Source organism: Talpa occidentalis, unplaced genomic scaffold, assembly GCF_014898055.3.
Source record: "Talpa occidentalis isolate TD23 unplaced genomic scaffold, MPIMG_talOcc4v2.1 talOcc4.16, whole genome shotgun sequence".
In the NCBI taxonomy this organism is placed as follows: Eukaryota; Metazoa; Chordata; class Mammalia; order Eulipotyphla; family Talpidae; genus Talpa; species Talpa occidentalis.
Window position 1 is genome coordinate 17946562 of NW_023601653.1, and position 25646 is coordinate 17972207.

The following is a 25646-nucleotide window of genomic DNA, read 5'->3' on the forward strand; positions in this document are numbered from 1 at the left end:
CTGACGATAAGACCTGGCACAATAGGGGCACCATAAACCGCTATTACTGGCTCTTGCTGCCATCGACCAGGCTCAAGTTTCAACCAGTCTAAAAGTCTTGGTACAAAAGAATGTGCACGCGCGCTCTTCCCTGCCGGGTGTGCTGGCATCCCACCCCAGCCTCGTAGCGCCTCCTCACTCTTCAGATCTCAGCTTAGTCCTAGCTCCCAGCAGCAAGCCTTCTCAGGGTCTCCAGGCCACAAAGAACACTACTGCACTGTTAGGGTGCTGCGGCATGACTTGTCTCCTCCCTTGTCCACCTGTTCTAAGGGGCTGGAGCTCCGTCAGGTCAGGAACCCGGCCTTTGTTCCTCCTGCTTCCCCAGCCCCTAGCGCATAGTGGACACGGCAAAGACACGTGTGAGGTGCATAGTATATACAAACACAAAGATTTCAATATGGCTGCGGAACGACTCCCAGTGTCCCAGCTGGCCCAGGCACCTTCCTGCCTTTCACCCCTGCTTCTCTAGCACTCAGCTCTCTGAGAGGTCATGTCTGCCCCTCACCCACCTTGACATTCACCCAGCACGTGGATCAGGGGTCAAAGGAAGTATTGCTGAATAGTTACTAGGAAATGCAGAACCTCTTCAGAAAAAGGAGGTTATACGGTGCATTGTGAACACTGTGGACACAGAAAGACTTAGGATTTGAATAGCTGTCTAGTGTCCAGCTAAATGATAACTCTTCTGTGACTCTGCTGAGACACATGCTTCTAGACGCCTGAGATGCTTGTCAAGGCCAAGTTTCCCACCTAAACCGCAGGTGGACAGTGATTAGGTGACACGAAAACAGGAGCCCTTGCAGAGGGTGGACGCTGGACAAGTGGGCCACAAGGCCCTCTTCACGTGCTCTGCTCCACGAGCAAGTAAGGAAAACAACTGCCTCCCCTTACCCAAACTAGCCACTGCACACCAGCCCAGAAAATGGATGTAAGTCCTATAGCTTTTTTTTAATTCTATGTGCTGCCAGAATAAGCGCGAGAGCCCTAGAAGGAAACATGTACGCGGTGCTATAGATCATCTAACCCAGTTAGAAGTGGGGGAATTAAATGCCCTTCTTACCTCATAGTGACCGATGGTGTTCAGCTTGGTTATTCCATCTTCAAGGATCACTGAAGAACTGTCAATATCCAGAAGTTCTTTCTGTCGTGTACCCACCTGAAGCTCTGGGGGGACAACAAAGGGACATTTTGTTCTCAAAATTACAATGAAAAATTAAATTTAAGTACTACCCTGTTCCTTTTGTAGCAATTAGTTATAAATAGATTAAAACTAAAGTAAATATTTGTTTGAAGGGTGAGAGAGATGTCAACAAGACTGGTAGCCCAGTTCTGTAAATTGTTTGTAGGGCTCTCCCTTTTAAGACCACTCTTCCCTGAAGCTTTTACTGAGGCTAAGCCTGGAAGTGAAGCCAAATGAAGGCAAAATAATGCATCTGCAGGGGACTAAGCTCTTCAGAAAATTCCCAAAGCCAATCTGTATGCTCACACACGTGCTCGCGTGCTCGCCAGTGGGCGCGCTGTGAACCTGTACGCTTTAGGTCGTTGTGCGTGCGCTGGGGGAAGACGTGGGGGGAGACACACTGGGGGTCTAGGTTCCTCTCCTCGGGGTTCAAACTCCTTTGCAGAAATGTGCCCCAGGGCCAGAATGTGGCCCACAAATGTGTGTTTTCTTCTTGTGAATTTGCAGTATCTTACACATGTCAATTTAGTGACATTCAAAAATAGGGCTGTTGCAATATAAAAGCTTGGACTTCTGATTTCTCTTAAAAAGAAAAAAAATCAGACCGTCTGGTAACACTGACCGTACAGGCCCGCACGGCACAACCAGCTAAATCTCAGCCGCAATGCCTCCTTGGATGGGGCCATAAATCATTCCAAATTAAGTCAGACCTCACCACTTCCTATTGTCCTAGGCAGGCTGACACCCCCTATTTATGATACTTCCTGTCCCCCTGGGCATCTGGGTTTGCGAGCCTCTGCTATACAAGGACTGAGCACAGCTGCTTCTGCTATTGGAATTCAATACAATGTATGGCGGGGTTTGGTTTTGGCCTCAGTTTTCTGAGATCAGCCTTGGAAGTAGTTTGGGATACCCGCCGACGCACAGAAGCCTGCCATGGCTGATGTGCTGTGTCCCGTTTGCCACCAGGGCACAGTGTGAAGCTTCAGGTCAGCTGGTCCTGCTCCCTGCCCTCCCGCATCAGAGCGGAACACCTGAGGGGGGCCTCCCCCGTGGCACAGCGGTTGAGCGCTGGGTTGCGAAGCTGCCTGCGGCCTCTGTTACGCCGGTTCGATCCCCGGCTGCCGGGTGAGGGTCCCACATGGCGCGCAGACCTCTCCTGCCGCCCGCTGCTCCCCTCAGCAGTGTACTTCATCACTCTGCCTGTTCTGCTCTCCTCTCTGGCTCTGGTGAATTCTCTCACCCTCCCGTGCTTCTGACTGTACCCAGTGCTTGTATAAATAAATAAATAAATCTTAAAAAAAAAAAAAAAATGCTTTAAAAAAAAAAAAAAACACCTGAGGGGCCCACGCCCGCGAGGGGTGTTCCACCATGGGAGGGGGGGCGGTGGCAGGATGGAGGCCCCGGGCAGCTTCCCCCATGGGAAACGTGCCTGTCTGCGGGCAGAGCCACGGTTGGGAGAAGCCGGCTCAGGGCAGGGACTGAAGATCCTGGTCACGTGGTCTCTGGCTTTGCCCCCACATCTGGCCACATGAATTCAAGTGACCATCAATCCACCCAATGGAAAAGAGGCCGCGCCAAGTCACCGGTCGCTGTGCAGGCCGCACGGTTCCCCCACATTCCTCAGCCCCTGCCTCTGGGCTTTTCTCAGTGGCCTTTTACCAGGAGGGTGGACTTGCCGAGCGGGGTGGGATGATTTTAATTGCCTGCTTAGCGGAGGCTACAATTGTACATCAGGGAGGTGAACCTTGTTACGCTGCCTGTCACTGCTACAGTTTTCTTCTTCTTTTCTGTCCCATTATCTGCTATAAAATCCCACGACGGTCTCCTGGGAGGGCTGCGTGGAGCTCAACTTTAAAATGTTGATGAACATTTGAGTGAAGTGGAGCCCTGTTAGCTCGCTCACGCATATGCTCGCCTTTGCAGTATACCAATAGAGCCCGAAAATGAATTCACAGCAGATGCTGCTGCTTGTTGGGGGAGGATGGAGAATATACTTAATGCAGGACGTGATTAGCAGAGAGGAAGATGACCTTTCTAGAGTGCTGGAGTTCACACCCCGAGTCTGAGCCACCCACTAATGACACACTCAGTGTCAACAAACAAATCAAATGCCAATGTGAAATGCAACACATACAGAGGGCACAGGGTTTACACCTTCCTGTACGTCTTGATGCAAGGTGAATCCACCGGGTGTCAGGGTTAGCAATCTGGGCATCTGATTTACAAACGTAACATTTAGACAACAGCAACTCTGAAGGCTTATGCTTCTAGGTCACGAATCAGGATGCTCCCAGGACAGCAGTGTTGCCTCCTGGCCCCTAGACATGCTCCCCAGGGGCGACCCGCATCATGGAAGCATCCTCCACAGAAGTGTTATGTGGAGGGGTTGGGGTGGGGGTGATGCCAGGGGGGTTGGGACGAGAGCTCGAGTTGCCTTACCAAGGCCGATTTCATTCAGCTGAAGTCCATAAGGAGAGCCGTTTTTGCTTAGGAATGCTTGGAAAATCTTTTCTTTGGCTTGGCCTATGGTATCACAATCAAGAACGTTGACTGAAATATTCCGACAGACATCTGCACTCTCATTTTCTGGGATTTTTTCAAAGACGACGTTTAATGCCTGCAGGAATACAAACGGGTTTCCAAGTCTATTAGATAATTGCAATCTGAAAGGCATTCATAAAAGACACAAACCTTGGCAAGACCTAATACCTCTGACAGCACATTAGCAAACACCGTATCGCATTATGCCACTTTCATCTTTTTTCCATAATCCATTCTTTTCCGTGATAATGGAAAGGAAAACAAAGTTAAAACTCTCATTATAGAGCAGGCATTGAATAAATATGTGAGAATAAAAACACACACATATATACACATATTCTTAAAAAGAGTGATTTCTAATTGCACCCTCAAAAATCTTTGGAAAGGTTCCACAGCAGATGAGGGCAGACCAGTGATTATCTTTTTCTATTAACAGCACCCCAGAGTCGCAGAGGTGAGGTTCCGGGTGGCAGGAAAGGAGACGAGGTCCCAGCATCGATCGTGCTCAGAGGTCACTTGTTAATATTCAGCACTAATGACGCCAGCGCGCGCTCCCTCCAGCTTCACGTCTGCAGTCAGGCAGCTTCCTGAGCTCTCATTAAAACGCCGAGATCCCCACCCTGTACTATTATTCTTGCATTAATTACTTTACATTTCAGCGCCATTACTTAACGTTTTGTCAGTTACCATTCTCCCAGTGCAACAAAACCTCCGAATCAGGCAAACGGGGGAGGCAGGCCTCTGAGAATGTGTGAACACACGCGACCAGGGAATACTTCCAAGCGGATTTAAAGGCAATTTTTTACTCCGAGACCAAGTAAACAGGCCTAAAATAACACAGCTCTACCTGCTGGAGAGCCCGCGAGAGGGGGCTCCGGGGGAGGGGGGGGAGTATTGTGTGATGAGCAGCACATACAGTGGAGATGCTTAGGCACCTCGGCCATCCTGGCATCCAAGGGAGGGGGCGCCGTGGGCACTGGTGATAAGGGGATGTGAAATGACGACCGCATGAAAATGTTTAAAAAATCCAAATATTTGGAGAATGGGGGTTCTAGGGCCAATTCGGCTTTAAAATGGGTGTCACGGCAGTGCCTGCCTTCTCGCAGGTGGTGGAGAGACATGGGATGGTGCCCGCACAGGGCTAGGGCACGGGACGCCCTAGGTGCCGGCGGGTGATGAGGCGGAACAGCACCCCCGCTGCACGGTTAGCACACAGTCACCCCGTGGCCGGCTTCGTCGGGAAGCAGCTTGGACTCCGACCCCGCTCTCCCCAGTTCTGCTGGGGCCGGAGCACGCTGCCAGCCGCCGGGACAGGGCTGGCCATCCGCTCTGGCCTCGGTGCCCGGGCCAATCCCAGCCCATCACGAACCAGCCGGGGAGCCTCTCGCAAGCCCGCTTCGCACCCACGAGGTGGGGATGGTCACAGTAACCGCGCCGGGGGCCCTACGATGATGGCCCGGTGCTCGGGACAGTGTCTGGCCTGGGAGCACGTGGGAGACATGACTTATGACCCTGCTGTGGAAAAGAGGTGCCTGAAGACGTGTCTTCGGGGGGTTCTCAGGACATGTCTTCGCTGCCTTTAAATCTGGCCCTGCGGTCCTGTTGGCAGTGACAGAAGAGCGGACTTGGGGCCAGGCCTAGCAAGTGATTCAGGCTCAGGGCGCTGGCGTCTGGGCTGAGCTACCGGCTCATCTCGCTCTGGCCCGTGCGTTTCCTTCCTGGAGCGGCCGGGCTCCCTTGCCTGCCCCCGAGCACACTCCACTTCTGGGCCCTTCGCCCGCTCATTGGGATCCCAGAGCCTCTGCTCACACGCCTGGATGCGGCCAGGGAGTGCCCAGCGGAGGGGCAGCCCCAGGACAAGGATCTGGAAGCAACCGGCGTGGCGAAGGCCTGCGCCAGTGTCCTCACGTTTCCTCCCTTTTGAGGGACATATTTTTGAACCCTCTGGGGTCAGACACCCCCCAAACACGTTCCAAGGCAAAGGGGCCGCGTTACTGGCTCTGGACATATCTAGTAAGTGGCAAGGCAGGGAGTTACCCCCGAGGGCCTCTCAGCCAGGGGTCCCCCCCACCACCGTGGCCTCCCTCACCCCTCTGGGTTCCCTCTGCAAGCCAGCAACGCTCCAGGCCTCCTGGATCAGGCTGAAAGCAAACTCCTGAGCTAGATCCCCAGGGCAGATGGGGCGCTCGGGAGAGGGTGGAGGGGTACAGCGTAGTCCTGCTCCCCACACTCTGCAGCCTTGTCCATCTCCCACATTTTTCCCCAGTGGGTCTCCTCCCAGTGGGAGACGTAGTAGTTAAGCAAGTTCATGGGGCTTCTGGAGATAAAGATGAGTGGAAAGCACCTTTTAATAGAAGCCCCAGCATCCCAGCTTGTTTAATAGTTTTATAAGTATTTGTGAAATAACATTCTGTGACTACCTAAAGGGCACTGTTGTCTTTAATGAAAACACCTCTTTATAGGCAATAAATGTTCTTACAAACATAACCAAAAGCAAAAAAAAAAAAAATCTTAGTGGATGGAAAATAATGTAAATCTGCCACTGCCTCCACAGCTAGATGGGTGAGAAGAAATAGGTAGTACGGTATTTTATAGAGTCCACAGGGAATTCTGAGAGTAAATTCAGACACAAATTGATTTGTATTCGTTTTTTCTGCTGCTAATGCGTGATGCGCAGTTTCCTAAAGCTTAAGTGTAGTCGGGGGGGCGCTTTCGGAGTCTCCCCGCCTCTTAACCCCAGCCTGAGGCTTGGAAGGCACACACCGCACCCCGCTTCCCCTGGGGAAGCTCCCCCCTGAAGCTCCATCCCTCCAGCTCCTGTTCAAAACCCATCCAGCTAGGCAGAGCCTTCCCTGTGCCCCACTTGGCGTTAGGGGCTGGGGCCTAAGCGAGGCCTTGGGATACAGTCTGTGTTCTCAGACAGTTCACAGCACACGGGGAAGGAAACATCACCCGTGAGACAACTTTCAGGCCAGTGTGGCCCTCAGCAAGCGTGCACAGACCAGGGGAGGAGGGGGCCTGGAGGGCTGAGGGCCCTGAACACATTGCACGCACCACATGGACCACACCCACCTGCGCACCAGCTGTGGGAGGGTGGGCAAGTCATCCACCTCCTCTGAGCCTTAACATTCTCATTGTTTCTATCCCAAAGGGGTGTCCAGATCATGAAATAAAGACTTGGAAGAATAGCAAATTACAGGGTGTTTCCTGTGTGCAAACACTGTGGTAAACGATGTCTGCATTAGTACCTACATCTCAGAAAGAACCGTGACACAGAGCCTGTGGCTATCCCCATTTTGCAGATGGGAAACGGAGCCAGAGAGGTTAAATAAACGCACAAGATCACCCAGCAATTCTGGCCAAGAAAATGGCAGAAGAGGTGCTGCTTCCCAGCTCTGTCCATGTCCTTAAACACTTGGTGACCCTGCCTTTCAAACAGGAAGATGTTTTGCAAACTGAGCATGATCTGAAATCTATGCGATGGCCACTTCCAAATACTCACGAAAGGCTAGTAGGGTGCTCTAAATGTGCGCTGGTCTCTCCTCCGGAAATCTACTCCCTTCTGTGAAGAGGAATTGCTCTGCTTTCTCCATTTCCTTGACATGAAAGTGCCGGCAAAGCCGGGCAACAGATACGGCTGGCTGTCCGCACAGTGGCTAGCACGCCTTTTCTGCTAACGAGTCAGTTATCGACAGCGGGGAGCCCAGCCTAGCTTAGGGCCCACGATTGGTGACAACCCCAATTCTCCCTCTCCAGGGACTGGCCATAGTACTTGGTTTTGGCCAGTGACATAAAGGGAAAGAGTTTCTACTTTAATACGTGGGGAGATCAGTGCTTGGAGCTGTGGCAGCTACTCTGTGACTAGGAGGGAGGCCCCCTGAGAGGGCCGGGAGCTGATAGTGCTGGATGGATGGGCCCGCTTTGGGGCTGCTCTTGCACACTTTCTGCCCTCAGATGCAATTCCACGCTCTGACTATTTCAGGTGCCCTTGATCTGATTTTCTTCTTACAGCTGACTGCACTCAGCCTGACAGGGCTCACTCTTGGTGTCATTTACTGACACCCAAACTTGGCACCTGTTGTATGCAGGGCATTGTAGATGACACAAAGTAAAACCTGCTGGGTCATCTATGGAGACATGGGACCATTGGGGGATGTGCATGTGACCTCTAATATCGGGGAGAAAATAGTAGAAACAGGAGGAGTGCTTTAGGGGGCTCAGACAGAGCGTACTTTAAACACAGAGGGGGTTTTTCCAAAGGAAGAAATCAGGGAAGGTGTTTGGACCACGCGGACACTTGGCTTTGATTCTGATTAGACAGGTGAGCAGCGGGCTTTAGTCTTTAAATCAGTCCACCAGGTCAGGAAGTCTGGATAAAGAATACCACTTCCTTTGCATAGAATGGACGGCGGGTGACTTGAGGAACCAGGCTTGTCTTTTCCAAAACCATTACCTGCCATCTGAGAGAGAAGCCCTGCACTATTTATAGACAAAATGGACAAGAGAAGAATGCTGGTTTCGGTTTCTAATAAGAATAGGTTGCACTTATCGAACACTTACCAAGCTGTGGGAATTGTCTTAAGTGCTCTGCTAATTCATTTAATCCTCACAATAGTGGCTACTATTATTAGCCTCATTTACCAGATGAAGAAACTGAGACACAAAGAGGTTCAGATCCAAGATCACAGAGCCAGTGCGGCTCAACAATGAGGAAACATCCATACTCTGAGCCCTGAAGCCAAAGGCCAGTCCCGAAAACAGATGCTGGAAGGGCAGTCCCACTGGGCCCGGGGGTCTGCATGATCGCTACCAGAGCCCAAGTCGGGCAGAGACAACCTGGCAGAGGATGCTTGACCTTCACCTTGGCTTGGCACCCACAGGACCCACTCAATCTGGAGCACCCCGCGGTTAAAACTGCCATCCACAGGCAATTTTCTGGAGCTCATTTTCACCCAGAATAAAGATGGCACTTCCCAGCCTCCCTCGCTGCCGGCTACGGCGTGGGACGAAATTCTGGCCAGGGAGCGTGAGCGGATGTGATGGGGGCGGCCGGCGGGAACTTGGTCGAAAGACAGCTCGTGTCCCCTTCCAGTTGCCCCGCTTCGGTCCTGTGGGCTGGAAGGTGGAAGCAGGCTGCGGGGAGCAAATACCTTCGGCCGTGAGGTGAGCTGAGGATGGCGAGAGGAGGAGCTGGGGTGCGCAGCAGCGCTGCGCCCCATCAAGAATTTCACATCGGAGAGAAACAGACTTCTCTGTTGCTTGAGCCACAGTATCTGGTATCTCGCGGCTGTGCTCCTCGCCGCTGAAGTCATTGCACCCTAATGGACTGGAGCACATCCCTGGTACGGAGAGAGGGTGGCAGAAAGAAACTTAGAGAGCTCGGGGCCCAGCCTCCAGAGAAAGGCCCAGAGCGGGAGGACAGGTCTTGTAAAGCCTGTCCCGGAGCAGCCCCCCCGCTGGGAGCCATGCAGGTTTCCCACCGGACTCCTGCCACCTCTGCTCCTGCCACCTCTGCCCAAGGAGGTGCTGGCCGCTAGCGTGACCAATGCCCAGAGAGAGGGGTTCAGGGTGACAGTTTTAATGTTAACATAAGCACCCAAGCATTTAAGAAATGCTTTTAAAGATGATGGATCAGCTCATGAACCCCCCGCCCCCCAGCGTTTCCACCACCCATAAAGAAGCAACAAAAAGAAGGGTGAGGGGTACTTTCTGCTCCGTAGACCTGAGCGTTGACAAGAAAAACTGCTCGGAAGAGAAAAACTATCATAAAGTAACGAGCACCTGCTCTGCCAGCCGTGCCGGCTGAACCTCTCACAGACACAATTTCCTCACCTCACAGCAAACGCACAGGTTAGGGCTTATGAGCACTGGCTACAGATGAGGAGACAGGTTTCCAGAGGCCGAGTGACTTGCCCGAGGTCCCCAGCTGGCGAGTACAGCAGCCGGGCCTGGATCTGCGCCCACACGGCTCCCGGGCGCGCCTCTTGGGCACCGAGCTGCCCAGCCTGTGGGCGCTCGGCCGGCCGTGGGCCTGCTCTCCCAGCCCCCCACACGCCCCTGCACGCTACCAGGGCGGTAGGAAAAGCAAGGCTGCAGGGCACTAGGGGGCGGGGGGCGGAATCCAAAGCAGGGAAGAGCCATTTTCATACTCTCCCCCCCATACCCGTGGGGCTAGGATGATGCGGCCGCTTCACCGACTCAACCGTATTCCTGGCTAAGAAGGGCACGGATGTGGCGACGGCCTTTCTGCAATACCTTAAAAAGCCTAGAAAGTAATTTCGATGGAGTTTATTACAGAGCCGCAACGTGGCTATAAAGGTCGGAGGCCCACAATTGCTTTCATTAAATAAAACCTGCAAAATATTTCTAATTTCATTTCAGAGGCAAACGAAGGTCAAGAGAAGAGTTTGGTTCTTGTGTCCACCTGAGCTAGCGGGGCATGGAGGAGGGAGGGGGGCAGAGAGGGAGTTGGGGAGGAAACAGGGTGCACAGGGGAGGCACCGCTGGAGAAGTTGAGTGGGAGCAGCATGAGTAAAACACAGTCTCAGCGGAGCCTCTGCTCCGGGGTTTCTCCCTGCGACGCCCACCCAGATGCCGCCTGCTGCCCCTGCCTGCCCAGCCTCTCCATCCTCCTGTCTCCGAGACTGAGAGCCCGAAGTTCCAGGGACCAAGGAGTTTTGTCTTCCTGCTCCTCCCCTTGGTCCCCAACAGATAATGAGGTTCTTTCTAAGAAGGCATTCTTCCAGCTTGAAGGAAAAAAAATTCAATGGAGAGAGAATTTCTTCAAGTTGAAGTTTCTCAAAATTTTTCTAAACCTGCTGGCATTTGTTAATATTTGTTCATGCTGATTGAATCAAGTGAGAAGTTGTCAGATTTAGCCCCCAAATGTTTGATTTCAGTATTTTAGGTTTAACATGACTATTTCACAGTATTTTGGTACCTGGCAAAGAGCCCCAGGAGTTTCAGATTTATGGAGAGCGGTGAGGTTTTCTCCTTGCTGTGCACACAGCAGGATAGCAAAGAGGTCAAGACTTAGGAGTTGGTGGGAGGGAGGATTCTAGTTCTTGATTATATCAGGTTCTAGGTTAAGGGCTGGCAAACTTTCTGTGAAAGGCCAGCTGTCTGTATGATCCCTGTTCAACTACTTAGCTCTGCTGCTACAGCAGGAAAATAGCCATAGAGCATATCAAATGAATGGCCATGGCTGTGTTCCAATAAAACTTTATTTATAACAGTCAGCAGCAGGGCCACACTTGGCCCACAGGCTGTTGTCTGCTGGTCCCTGCTCTAAATAACAGTAACTCCAGATAGAAGGCTAACTTTGACAATGCCTGAATCTAAAAAATAAAGTCTTTTATTTCCACCATGATTTGCTATAAAAGCTACCATTCTCTAAGGGGTACAAGTATAAATAAGGATCCTTAACAATGAAATAATAGAATCACGTTTGAACCATAAAGAAGAAAATTAAATACTTTTGTATTTAGGTAACTAAATTATTTTTAATCCCAAGATTATAAGTGTGAGAAGTAAGGGTATGAAAGTCATTTCAAGCATTCATTTAACACTAATTTTTCATTTTCGACTGCTTTCCATCAACTAGGGAATGACTTACCTAAAATGATCATTTAAAAAAATGGTTTCACGTCTTTGATCGGGAAGCTCAGAACAGTAACTATGAAGTTAGTCATGGTTTCGGTATTATTGCAAGTCATAATGGAAATGATTTGCACTATGTAGAGAGAAAAAGGGGGTGGGGGAGGCTCAAGAATTGTTAATTAACTTCACTGTTTCTCCACAAATGCTAGGAGTATTAAAAACAAGATTGCTGAAGTGCAAACATCAGGATTTAATGAACAATGGATGTAATTGAGGTAACAGAGAATGACTTAATCGGGACAGTGGGTTGTTTAATTACGGGGATAATGGATCCTCTGAAAGGACAGACTAAATGGAACAGAAGGAGCTGGGAGAGGTCGGGAGAGCACCAAGTTCAAGGCAGCAAGCAGGCAAGAAATCCCTGCTAGAGAAAGCTCTGCTTGTGAGATATTTTATCAGACATGACTGTCCCAAAATGGTAACTACTGAGGAAAAAAGACAGATTGGTGTGGGTTGGCATAAACCTTCACTGAATCATAGTGGGGCATATTAAGATGTCTGCAGGCATGTATCTGTGCTTTTTGGAGAATTTCTAATAATCCCAAAGGCTTTCTTATAGACATGAGAACGTCGACAATAATGTGTGTGCCGGGACGCTGTCTCCCAGGGTGCCAAGATGCTCTCTCTCAGCTACAGCAGATTGGCAAGCTCATTTCCTGGCTTAAGAGTTCAAAACACCATCTCTCACTTCACTTTGATTACAAGTCAAGCTTCTCTTGCTAATTCAGCACACTCGCTACGAGTTATTGGGTTTTCTCATCTCCTCCTAGAAGTGAAGCACATGGTCCTTCTCCCAGGCGGTATCTACTCTCCTGAAACTGAAATCCTTACGCCTTCACTCGCTCCTCCCAAGTTTCAGGCCACCTGCTCTAAAACCAGGCCCTCTGAGGGTGGCCTGAGAGTCTCCAGCCACAAGAGTGAATGTGTCTAAAATTATGCAATGCAGGAAACCCCCGGGGCAATCGGGCTGCTGCTGCTCGCTGTCAAATCTCAGTCCTGTGTGTGCAAACCTCCCCGAGGCTCAGGCTTGGAGGATGACGCCAGGACAGCTGCCTAGTGATCCTTGGCCTGCCAAGCCTTGCCAGAGAAGGAGGGTTTCTTCTGACACTAGAGTCGGGGTGACTCTATGGAGCTTTGCTTCCATTTGAGGAAAGACTGAGGAGTTTCTCTCCTGGGCAAAGGCTGCAGCAAAGAATGACTCCCGGGGCCCATTTGTTAGGATAATGACTGCATGTGTAAGAAATTGGCAGGATGTCTTTATGTTCCAGAAAATACCCCACACCTCGGGGAGAACACATCCTAATCTTAGAGGTGTGAAGCCTAACTTTTAGGTTGTCACAGGAGGTGCTGTGTTTCTGAACATTTCACCCAGCAGCAGTGTGGGGGCCTCTCTGTAAATGGGTCCCCAACACGGCACCGGCTCTGTCATTTCAAGTCTTTCCTGTGGTTGCTTTTGACTTTTTCATTGACTTTTCTTTCCTTGAAAGATTCTACACACACACATAGTCTCTCTCCGGTTTGTTTACCACCCCTTAGCTTTCAATGACATAAACTACCTCAGGAAAATCTAGACGATCAAGACCTCAGACCTTTGGGGGCACATGCCTGGGAGGGAGGTGGGAGAAGGCCAGTGAGAAGGGGTTGGGCCGGGGGAGGGGAGACGGGAAAGAAGAAAAATGTACGTCTGGTTAACCTGGGGGGTCTTGTCTGAGAGGCAAGACAAAACCTGAAATTTTTCAGCGTGGCCGTCCGCTAGCATTTCACCGCACAGGCACAGGGGGGTCCCCTGCCGTCGCTCGAGTTTCTCTCAAGTCACCTACCGCGGGCCAGAGGTTCGGACGAGGCCAGTACAAGGCATTCAAAATTGTCTTTAACGGCAAGGCCCCTAGAAACCAGCGGCCCACCCCTTTTCCATTCTCAACTCGAAGCTGGACTCAAAAAGGAAGACTCATGTGGATTTCTAAAAATCATCGTTTTCCACCAGCCTTTTCCCCAGAGGCGGTAAAGGAAAAGAGAATCCAACCGGCGATACGAATGTCTCCAACATCAAGGAACGTTTTGATGATGAGTTGAGTGTTAAATCAGAAGCACACGGTCTTAGCTGACTGTGAAATAAATAAAGTTTCAGGATGAAAGGAGAGAGTGTTGAGACAGAAAGCTTTAGAAAGGACAGAGACCTCAAAGGTTGCTCTGACATCTGACCTCCCCACTCCCGGTGCTGTCTCCTTGCCTCGCGGTCCTGCCTGGGATCAAGTTTCATGAAATACTCTGGATTCCCCTGTCCACACAGCGCTGACATCTGTCTTTGGGACCATTTGGGGCTTCTAACATGTTGCACCATCAGCGTGAACATCTGGGTTAGGGCCAAAGTCCAAAGAGAGCTAAGAGGCCCTGACGCAAAGTTCACCTTTTCGTGCTCCACGACATCCAGCGGTGCCCATGCTGGACACACATTTGCTGCAGTTAAAAAATTCTCTCCATTCCTGGGCCCCGTCCCTAGAGATTCTGATTTATCAGCCCCAAGGGAAGGCCCAGGCCTTGGTCTGCTTGGAGCTGCATCTCTCTCCTCTGCCCCAGGAGATATGAGTCAAACTTCACAATGCCTCACTTAGCGCTCGCGAGCCGGGCAGTGTTCTAAGTGCTTCATAGAAACATCAGCCCTCCCAGGCTTTGCAGTACCCCATGCAACGGGCAGGCACCATGATCATGTCCATCTTTCAGAGGAGGAGACTGAGGCACAGAGAGGTTTCAGAAGATGCCCAATGTCCCAGAGCTACCAGGGCCAGCGGCCAGAATCTAGTAGTCCAGGGCCTGAGCCCCTCCCCCATATCTGTAGGGGGTGCTTTACAAATGCACATTCGTCGACCACACCCCAGACCTACTAAATCAGACACTCAGGGACACTGCCTTGCAACTGGTGCTTTATGAGCTCTCTAGGTGGGCCTGGTGCTAGAGTTTGAGAACCACTGCATCTCTAGGATGGACAGAGAGGAGTTGGGTTTTCCTCTCGAGGCAGCAGATGAGGAGCGCTGACAATGACACTCCAACCAGCTGACGTCTGACTGTGGCCTGGCCAGAGGACGGAACCGTGACACAGTCTACAGCAAAGAGGAGCCTTCTCCAATTAGAGGATGAATTCTTCCAGGGTGACGCAGCCCTGCCATCCAGAGCAAAGCCACAGGAGACTCCGAGCCTCAGCCCCCTGACTGAGACACACCAAAGCCCCCTGTCATCTCTCCTCCACTAGCGAGACTGGAAGCAGACCACAGGCTCCATAAAGCTAACAATCAAACCAAAACCCAGGCATCCCTTTCCCAAGTCTCCGTTACCAGGGAAGCCCAGAAAATTCCTAAGTAATTTCGGAGATACCTTCCATGCCTGGCTCTCTAAAATTCCTGCATGTGCGAGAAATTCCCTTTCTTTAGGAAGGGCAGCGGGTGGGGTGGGTGAAAAGCAAGTTCTCAAGTGGGTGAAACCCTCCAGCAGCAGGCAGTCTTGCGGTGATTTACAGTGTTCCTCTAAAAATATCTATGAGATCACAGAACATTAAGTGCATGACACCAAACATTTGTAACTAATCCACGAAAATAAAGGAAGGGCGTCATGTTGCATGGGGAACACGGTGGAATTTGTCTTGTGTTATCGTTCTAAAATAAGACGGCCTCAATTTGGTTGAAATATATCTTCACACATTGTCTTCCAGAGCAGAGCCGTTTGAGAAATCCTGATTGCAATTATAAGTGCTGAATAGGGAGTACTTTGCATTTCCTTTGACGATGCTGCAAGCTATAAGCCATCCTGATATTAAAATCTTTGGAAATTGATGAGTGTCCCAGGCATCGTTACGATCCTTTCTCCCCCCATCAAGTAATTAAAATCTATTATGTGAACACGTGTTAATATTTTATCAACTACTGTTTTACATTAACTAAGTGCACGAGACTCCCACAGAAGGAAAGATCATTTCATTTTAAGTACCCCCTCCCCCCAAATTCCCAGCCAGACAGAGCTCCGAGGCTGGGTGCAGAACGGCGCCACACACATACCACAGTGCTGAATTCGGGGACCTGCCACAGCAGCCAGTCTTCATTGAGGGTGTACAGGGCTTTGCAAGTGATGACATCTACGGGACCCTTGTTGATTTTCTGGTTCAAAGTCGTCACCAGCAAATAGAAGGGCTCTCCGACCGTCTCCTTGGAAAAGACCCGAAAGGGACAGTTAGCTTCCTGTGGCCTCCACGACGCTTTCCAAAGGATTCAGGTTCCAGCAGGCCATGCTTTCCAACAGCCGACGTGGAACGCCACCCCCCACCCCGCTGAGGGTGGGAAGGAAACCACCTTCCCTCCACAGCACACGCCACTTCTCTCACACGCTCATACACTGACGGCGCGCCGAGGAGGCGCCACCGCATGACTGACGTTCTGGCGTCTGCACCTCTGCGTGGTGCCCCGTGCCCATCCGCTGGCTGATGCCTGTATCATGCAGCTAGTAGAGGCAGATGTTTAACCTTTGTTTACATTCCTATTGAACAGCTTTTTTTTTTTTTTTAGCACACTGAAAATAAATGACATTTTCTAAAAAGGCACACAGCCTTGCTAAGGACATGGAAGCCCATCTCATAGGTGTGCCAAGGAGGAGGATTTTTTTGGTGTTGTTACCTTTTCACAAAGGAAATGGCCTTTGGAGCCTCCGCGGCTCCCTGGGTGCCAACGGGGTCTTGGGCCCTCCGCAGACAGAGCCCGCCAGCCCCACCTGGGGGCCTCTGCGGCAGCGGGACCAGGTGGCCAGCTCACCTGCTCTCTCTGGACCAGAGCTAGCGCACCCTGCCAGGCTGGTCCTGAACATTCATCCACCCTGCTGGCTTCTTTCTTCACATTCCTGCTTTGCACTTCCCCCCTGTTGCTCCTGGGACCCCAGAGTGTGTAGCCACTTTGTGCTGAAAAGGACCTCGAGCAGCCCAAGGGGGAGGTGTGAGGGTCCCGCCTTTCCTGGCTTGATGCCAGCGTAGTGTGCTGAATAAGGAGCCTCTGATCAACGGACACTGAGGCAGGTACGTGCGGAGGGAGAGCTGGGCCAGAACTAGGAAGCCAAACTGCCTAAGTGAGGAGGAAAACTCTGGAAGCGCCAGTTTACAAAGTCAGGCTTCAGAGTCAACGCACCTGGCTTTGCAAGGGAGGGTTCCGCCGCCTCGCTTCACTGCCGCCCCTTGAGCAGTAAAGGGAGACCTCTTTCAAGTCTCCTGGGGTCCCAGCCTTCCCTGCCTGGTCCTCTCCCCGCCTGCCCGCCCACGACAGTCAGCCTGGGGTTTCCCTAGCCGCCCGCTTCCTCCTCTCCCCGCCCGTCCTTGGGCCTCTCCACGCCCCGCCGAGCCCCCCTGTCACTTCTCTCTCCCGCTGACAAGTCCTCTGGTCTCTTCCCTGAGCGCAGGACCGAGGGGGAATGTTAGAAACTTTCCAGGCGGGGAGACTGCTGGGACCAGTACATGACATTTCAATTCTTGTAAGAAACTTCCCTTATCCAGCAGCTCGCCACAGAAAGTGGAGGTTCACGCTGCGCTCTGCTCTCTGCCTCCACCCCCTCGGGCAGGGGCCTGACCACACATCCAGAACCTCCGCTTCTCTCTTTCCCTCCAGCACACAGTGCCACAGGGCTGAGGCCCCCGTGGGGGGCTGCGGTGCCCGCAGGGGTTGCAGGGCTGAGTCCCCCATGGGGGGCTGCGGTGCCCGCAGGGCTTGGAGTGAGGGGCTCGAGGTGGGCCCTCGGGGCTGGTGGCGGGAGAGCCAGGGCTCTCTCCCCCTGCTGTCAGGATTCTCCCGAGGGCACCTGAAGAGGAGCGGCTCCCCCTACACTGTGGCCCACCCCTACGCTCCTGACTTCAAGTAAGCACCACCGGAATCCGCTGGGGTTCTGGTAGAAACCTTCAGGTGCGTGGGCCCCACTTTATCACCCACCAGCCCGTGCAAGCCCTGCCCCTCCGCGCCCGCCCACTGCCCCTCCGGGTCCTCGGGGTGTTGGTGAGCGTCTGCTAGTCTTTCTAAGTATTCTACTTTGCCCGGCACCTGCAGGGTAAATTCCAGTGCTCGTCATGCTGACGTGCTGGACCGCACGGAGTTCCTCAAGCCCCTTCCCCTTCGCTGCCAACGCCTGCGTTTCCTCCCGGCTGGGGCTGACCAGCACCGGGCAGTGTGGCTGCGCCACATCTCCTTGCTCTGCCCACTGGTGGTCACTGAGGCTGCGTCCCCACCCATGATAAATGGTGCTGCAAAAAAACCACCGTAGAGCACAGACTTCTTTGTGTTCATGGTTCTGTGTTCTTGGGACAGATGATGCCACACAGGCCCTGCTTTAGAGCCACAGAAGCAGGATGTCTGAAGGGAGCCCTGGGCCTCTAGAGTTTCAAAACCTTCCCAGAGGATTCAGATGTGCAGTGGGCTGAGGAAGCCATGGGGCCATGAGATTTCTTTGAACCAAGCTCCAAGTTAGTCCTCACCTGCTGGCCGTGGGCATCTCATCAGACTGGGATGCACCGAGTCTCTGGGAGGGGCCTGTGGCAGAGCCCACCCTCCCCAATTGCCAACACCCCTGCCCTCCTGCGCCAGGAACGGACTCTGGGCCCTTCGTCATCCTTGCCTCCACGAGACGGCCCTCGGCCTAGCTGACTGGGCTTCCCTGTCTGTGCTTGAGCGCCCCAGTAAATACCCCCAAGCCCGCACGAAGGCGCCCTCGCCTGGGAAGAGCAGGAGGAGGGATGACTAAGTGCTCGCAAACCCTGGCGTGGTTACACGCTAGTTGTGGGATCTGAGGAAACTCACATTCATTCCATGTGTCCCGACGTCCCCCCGTGATGAAAAGCAGTCACAAAGTACTTACCTCAGAGGATTAAATGAGAAAAGGCAAGCAAAGCTCTTCCCATGGTTTCTGGAACATTTGATAAATGGCAGTAATTCTGATTGCCCACAGAGCCTCGGAGGCTGGGGTGTGGGGGGCTCCCTGAGGTCACAGAGCCAATGGGGTAGGACTAGGGCTGTGAGAGCCACCCTTCCCCCAGGGCACCAGGTGGGGAGAGTCAGGTCCTCCTCGCCAGATGGATTATTTCACTGAAAATGAAAGTATCGCCGACTGGCTCCATGCCACTTCCTCCCGGTGAGCGTGCCGCCCCCTCACCATCCCAAGTGCTCAAGATCCTCTTGAATCAGCACTGCGAAATCTTGACCCAGAATCCTCCGCTCAAGGGGGCTGTTTGGGCTTGGAGCCCAGATTTTCTGAACGCTTCGCCCCCTTAATGCCCCAGAGCAGCAGGAGCAAGGCGCCGACCAAAGGATTCCAAGTAAGACTCACAAGATCCTTGTAGAAAGAGCTGGCAAAAAAATTTAGAACCAGTGACCACATTCCTCATTTGGTGGTAGGAAACAGATGCCCAGGGATATACCCGTGGGGGCGGAGATGAATTTAAAGCCTCAGTCTGCTGCTTCTTAGCAAGACTCCTGGTTCAGTGCTCCTTCTACTGGCCCACGGTTCCCAAATGGAGGGCATGTGGATTCCCTGGAGGAGCTTGGAAAACATGGATTTCCAGGTCCCCTCCCCAGAGCTGCTGCTTCAGTGGTGGGCAGAGGTCAGCCTTTAAGACTGAGCCCCGGAAATAGGTGAGGTTCCTGCTGCCCCACTTAAAAGCAATTGTGGCCAAAGCTAGGATGGTAGGAAGCAAAAAGTGTTCACCCCAGAAATCACCACTCAACACCTCCCCAAAGTGTACGATGATTTATACCAAGTAAACAGAACAGAAGGCAGATTTCATTAATCTTAATAAAGGGGGATTGCTTCGGGATAGGAAGGGGTTAGTAAAAAAAAAAAAAAAATGTTGTGCATCTACTTGTAAGATTGCATTAAACATTAAACTAAGCACAGTCTATTTAAAGTGCTGCTTTCGGGTCTCAACTTAAGTAGCACTGTTAAAACCTGTGGCATAGCAGTGTATCTTATTCAAAGTTTAATTAGATTTCGGAACTAGCTACACATACACAATTATGCAGTTTTGCTGGAATCTGGATGGCTGGTGAAATTAAAGGATAAAAACCTTCTGAACCAGGGGCCTCTGAGGGCTGAAGGAAGATTGGGTTCAACAGAACACTTTTCTTATTAATATTTTACAATAATAATGCCCAACATTTACGGACAGCTTGCTCAGTGCTTCGCAACCACATGCATTTTCTCATCTTTGCTTCAGAACACTCCTAAAAGAGTCTTCTTCCAGCTCTGAGGCTATAAAGCCAAGGCTGACATGGTGAAGAACCTGCTTGGGGCCTCCAGCAAGTGGTTAAGTCTCAATTCGGACCAAGCAGGAGGCTCCAGGGCCCCAGTCTCTTACCCACTGGAACGTGCGCAAAGTTTGCATTCGGAAGATTTTAAGATTCAATTAGATTGCAATCACGTTCCTACGGTAATTCCAACAAAGTGAACTCATGGGGCGGGCGGCTCTTCGGGGACCTTCTTTAATGTGGAATGACTGGTTGGAATTGAGTGTAATTAGCTTACAGTGTATTGGTAGGTAAATGGGTATTTCTAAGATGCTTCAGAGGTCCTGAAAACATGTTCTCTTCAGCATTTGAAATATTCCTTCTACTCAGTCCATTTTCTTAAATGGCCTACTGGGCTCTCGTGTTCAATGAGTGTTAATGATGCAAAGGAGGTCTCAAAAGTCAATGGGTATACAATTTCAGCCATGCTAGATAAATAAGTTCTGGAGATCTGCTGTACAACACGGTGCCTATAAATAACACCGAGGAACACTGCTTTGTACACTTAAAAATCTGTAAAGAGAGGTGGTCTCCTGCTAATTGTTCTTATTACAATAAAATTTCTGAAAAGAGCAAAATTTTACCTGGGGAAATGCTAAGCAGATTACATCAGGATAGGCCAGTTTTAGAGAAAACATTTTTATGTTTCCCCTCCATGCGCTCCTTGATAAGGGCCCAGAATAAATATGGGGAAATGCTGACACCAAGGACCTCAGGCCTCATTCTGACAAACACAGCAGCATTGGCTAAAATTAGCCACCTATTGTCTTACCTCTGACACTGAGTGTAATTAGCTCAGTGTCAGGGGGCACGGGAGGCGACACTTACCCGAAGGAAACCAGACAGGCAGACAGACATCCAGTTTGTGAGGAGTTTCTCAACCACAGACTCTGTGCGCCTTAGCATGAGTTTGGGCTGCATGTTACTGCACTGTTCCATCAGATCCCTGGTCAGCACCTCCAGGATGCTGGTCAGATAAACAAGCTTGGTTTGCAGCGCAATGGTTAAGAAGGAGGCAAACAGACACCTGTTTAAAAAAAGAGCCTTGGTTACAACAGCCAAGATGTGAAAACAACCTAAGTGTCTACCAATGCATGAGTGAAGAAAAGGTCGCATGCACACATACACACACACACACACACACAGTGCGGGGGAGAGGTGTGAGAGAGAGGGAAGGGGGGATGAAGGCGGGGGAGAGAAAGAGAGAATGGAATACTATTCAGCCAGGAAAAAGAGATCCTAACATTCATGACAACATGAATGAACCTGAGGGCATTAAGCTAAGTGAAATACTCAAAGAGAAAAAGTCTTGTCTATTCCTATAGACAAAACTATAGGGATCCACTTACATGTGGACTCTAAAAGAAAGAGAAACAAGCTTCTATAAAAAGTGACCAGATTTTTGGTTACCAGAGGCAGGGAGGAGAAATTGGACGAAAGTAGTTAAAGGTTCCAGTCCTAAGTACTGGGACATAATGGACAACAGGAAGACAACAGTTACCACTGCTGTGAGGTGTATCTGAGTGAATCTTAAAACGCATGGCAAGGAAAAAACTTTTTTTTCCTTTTGACACCTATGAGATAATGGATGTTAACGAAACTTGTGGTTATCATATATACGTCATGTCACTATGTGGTGCGCCATAAACTGACACAGTGCCATGTAGCAATTATATCTCAGCAAAATCAAAAGAAAAATAGAGTCAATGCACAGATGACAAAGACACATACAGAAAAATAGAGGCTTGGTTCATGAGGTTAACCATTAGCTGTGGCTCAGCTCACCACCGATGATAGATTTCAGGGGGCATGAGGGGGGTGCTGTGCTGCAAGACTTTCTTTTTCACGTCTAGGTAGGTTTCAGCCCTTTGTTCCTGATCCATAAAAACCGCACACCAGTGTTAAGTTCAGCACATCTCACATATTTGTAGCATGTAAACTTCCAGTCAGATTGGGAAAAAGAAGTGAATACTCGAATTTCTAAGGTGTTTTTAAAAATAGAGAAAGCACTTCTGCATTTTGATTTGGAATTAGATTTTTCTTGATGTTGGGGTTTTTCAGGGTTTTTTTTTGGGGGGGGGGGTGTATGTTTGTATGCCTTTTCTAGAGAAAATGTGTGTGAGGGTGGTGTGATCTGAAATGGAGATCTCTCGACTACATATCCACCACCCCATCTGACCGTCTTGAGATAAGTGGGTGCTGGCAAAAGCCCAAGTTTAGGGGTGATCTGGAAATAAACAAGAGGGTTTAGGTTTTACTTCTTCTACTCAATGGCTTTCAAAAATCTAAACAAACTGACTAATACCTGTCCTTCACCGAAAAGTTCTTCTGTTTTTCAAGGGTGTGGATGACTGTAACGAGGAAACTTTTATTACAAATTAGAGCATCCAAAGCTGTGAGACTTTCGTTCTTGTCATTGGCATCTCTGTTCTGGAAAAGAAAATGTATGTGATATAATACGCTATAACCGGATATAATATCGTTATAATAACTTAAAGTTAGAAAGTAGATCCACAATGGGTTTTCCAAGACAATGAATTATTTAATATTGTATTCATGATCCAAAAAAACCCACAATAAAAATTCAAAGTAATAATGGAGATGATGATGATGATGATGATAACACTATGAGAGTCAGGCAGTCTTGGGCTAAAAATGAAAACTTAGAGACTTACATGCATATCTTCAGTGAAGATGTGTGTGAAGCCACCTGACTGAGAGGAAGGAGACACTTTTATTATTCATAACATCCAAAGGAAATGAATAGTGTATTTTTGTTATAATACCCAAGTCCGTTTTAATAAAGTAGAAACTGTTTGCTAATCTGAAGAGCCCTGGGCTTCTGCGCACTGCATTTCCTTCAATTCATAAATAATTATTCAGCTCTTAAGAAACGCCAATGACTTCTGAAGGCCTCTAGGAAGAATAGTTATCATTGCATCTGTCCTGTTTTGGGTGATGACGGCATCTCACACTTGGAGAGAAGTAACTCAAAGGGTAAAGAAGTGATCCTCAAAGATGAGGCAAAGTGCGGTCCAACCCTCCAGCAATTTACCACCTAAGGACACATCCGGTGTTAGGTCAGCTCTCACAGGTCTCAGCTGAGTAGGAAGCACTGTCCCCACACACAACGCTATTCCCAGGATGGTGAGAATCTAGAATCTGGAGCCCCACTCACTGGGGTCCCGGGCTTGGCTGTATCACTTCAGACAACTATTTTAATTTCTGTGCCTGATCTGCTCCGTCTGCAAAACTGGCTAAGGATTCCCACCTCACAGACTTGGTGAGAAAATGCGAGGAATGAGCATTTAGTAAGTTCTCGAGGTCAGCTGTCACTGCTGTTATCACTAAGTTATGGCAAAAGGGACATCCATGCTACTGTCCCCCCCGGTTTCTAAAATATGTTTATGTGCTGTGCTGTGTGGTTCCTGGAATGCAATCTTTTAAATTTGAGTTTTCTTTTTAATATATCATAAATCTTACTGGAATGAAGTGATTAAATTTTAAAAGCATGCTGAGATAGACCTTAAATGAGTCAACAGAATGAAAACATAAAGTCAAACCTTCAGGTTTCTCTTTCTCTTTTTTTTTCCTTTTGGTGATAATTGAAACTCTGGGCTATTTTTATATCTCATTAAAGTAAATTTCTTCTGCAAAGAATTATTGCTTTATGGTTTCAAATTTGTTAGCCCAAGCAGAAGAACTCAACCTATTTTAGAGATACTCTCTTCCCTAGTAATAAGCAGAAAAAGCCAATCTGGATTTACACTTCTAGTTACCATTATTTCTCTGCTGAACTCATTCTATGTAGACAAACAGCTGAAACAGATTGATTCTTGACCTTAAATAGGGAAGAGTCGCCCCAACACCTTGCATTCTGAATTGCTTTCCTCCTTTCATTCAAATTTCCTTTTCTGGGAGGTTAAATCCTCTCTCTGCTCACCCTTATTTCTTCTATTTTTAGCAGGAACAAAGCAGTCAATATAATGAAAAGCAAAGCTTTTAAAGTCAAAGCCAACCAGGCTGGGCAAAAACCAGAAACTGGTAATATCTTAGCCTCTGCAAACCTGCGAGTTTCCCCTGGATTTTGCTGATGCTATCCGAGAGGTGTTACCAACTCTCCCTCCACCACTCAACCTGCAAGGCTACGGGTTGGGCTCCAGATGCATCTGTAAAGCCACAGATGTGGCACTGTCCTAACAGAACCTGTTGCCCTGTTCTGTCGCTTTCCTTATTGTAAATTCAATTTTAACTTAGATCTTTTTGATAAGGTCCGGATCAATATTTTTCTTGCTTTTCCTGGTCTTGTCATTTAACAACTCCTCTGTCTTCAGTTTTTATGGCTTTTCCAGTTGCCTTGCAGGATTATATATAACCCTGAGTTAAATCGGGTTGGCTTCTTGCAGCCTCTCCCTTCTCCTACCATAAGGCAGCATTGTTCTGGGGACTTTTTTTTTTTTTTTCAAACACTCAACTTGCAACAGTGTTCCTTTGCATTCATCACTATCTTCTCTATCTTGCCCTGGATTACTGAATTTAGAAGACAGGAAAATTTCTTTTTCAGGCCACAGATTACTCTCTTCAGCACTCAAGGGCAATCATTAAATGTAAAAGCCCATACAGTACTCATGTTGATGGTAGAAATCTCTGTTATTTTATTGCTGTTAAATTCTTAATGGGGGCCTCGGATAGCTGGGAAATAGGATGCAGGCAACCTCGGCTGAGGCTCTGCACAGTCATCCTGACTCAGGGAACTGAACTCCCTCCCTAGGCAGCGTTCTGCCACAGAAATGGATGAGGTGGCAAATGTAAGTCACGGTGCCTGGTATGCTTGGAAGATCAATTTTAAAAAATACAAGAGTGAAACGCTGAAATCTTCTAGTCTTCTTGAGCTACAATACCGAGGCTTGAACAACAAGAAGTATGGGAGGTGTTTTATGGTCGTGCCCCAACCTCCAGACACAACATCACATATCATGGTGTCCACTTCTAGAATTATAGAGAAATTGGAACTTGCTTACTGCATGTGTCTGGGTTTCTGAATGCTAGGCTTCCTGCCAAATGCAGTTGAGAAACTTCTGGTAAAGTAAAGCTCACCTTTGGCCTGGAGGCATTTCTGGCTTTGCTTAGAAGTCTAGATCTAAATCATTAGTGATCGAGCCAATCTGTGGTCAACAGTTCTGGACCAAAAGGGGCAATAGGGCGGAGCTGGGGTACCAGGAATAGAGGTGATGACAGGAGGATGAGTGTACCTCTCCAAAGGCTTGGGAGGGTACATGACGAAGGCTGAGTGAGTGGGTGAGAAAATGGAGGTGTCAGAACATAAGTGAGATTGAAAACCCAAAGGGTTAAGTAGACTACTCCTCTTATCCCACAGCAAATTCATTAATCATTTTGTGCAGCTATTCCTACTAAATGAGGATGATACGAACTGACCAGGTCACGAATAACTGCTGAAGATTACCATAAAAACGCTACATGGCTAAAAATAGCTGTTATCAACTCAAATTCTATACATGTCTACTTTTTGCTCGACTGGCTGGTAGTAGTTTTCAGTTCCAATTGAGAAGTAATAGTGAATAATCTAGTAGCTGCAATGTAAGTCATGCAGATAAACACAATAAATTGGTCAGCCCACAATTTATTGATTTTTAAATAAACTAGCTCTCCTCTTAGCTACAAATTCAGTTCTAAACTGGTAGTAAAATAAAGCAAAAATCATCACTCTGAACTTCTGTCCCTCCTAGGTTTTTGCTCCTGAACAAGGAGTAATTGGCAGTGACCCATCACTGCTTTACATCCTAATCAATCCAATTAATAATTATCTTCCTCCTTGCTCTGCTCAAACCTAAGCCATTATTTTGTACCAAGCGCATTATCTACAGCTGCCTTGGAAGCAAGCACCCGTTTTGACAATAGCAACAAGCACC

The 25646-nt window shown here is 49.4% G+C and overlaps 2 protein-coding genes across 7 annotated transcripts in view; one reads left to right on the plus strand and one right to left on the minus strand.

Moving 5' to 3' along the window:
* The window catches only part of CEP83 (centrosomal protein 83), a 109775-nt gene extending 105366 nt beyond the window's left edge, over window positions 1-4409 (plus strand). For 4 of the 5 annotated variants that reach the window (XR_008552173.1, XR_008552171.1, XR_008552175.1 and 1 more), the window contains one exon: window positions 4200-4409. The gene's annotated coding sequence lies outside the window, so the exon portion shown is untranslated. The remainder of the gene's footprint in view (window positions 1-4199) is intronic. The other variant, XR_008552172.1, reaches the window with a different exon arrangement.
* Window positions 1-25646, minus strand: part of PLXNC1 (plexin C1) — a 142200-nt gene that overhangs the window by 20606 nt on the left and 95948 nt on the right. Inside the window, exons 18-23 of one of the 2 annotated variants that reach the window (XM_037513862.2) lie at window positions 22392-22430; window positions 22022-22146; window positions 20545-20743; window positions 15469-15615; window positions 3662-3839; window positions 1100-1203 (exon numbers count right to left, since the gene is read on the minus strand). In XM_037513862.2, the coding sequence (XP_037369759.1) occupies window positions 1100-1203; window positions 3662-3839; window positions 15469-15615; window positions 20545-20743; window positions 22022-22146; window positions 22392-22430 (792 nt within the window). The remainder of the gene's footprint in view (window positions 1-1099; window positions 1204-3661; window positions 3840-15468; window positions 15616-20544; window positions 20744-22021; window positions 22147-22391; window positions 22431-25646) is intronic. The other variant, XM_054696129.1, reaches the window with a different exon arrangement.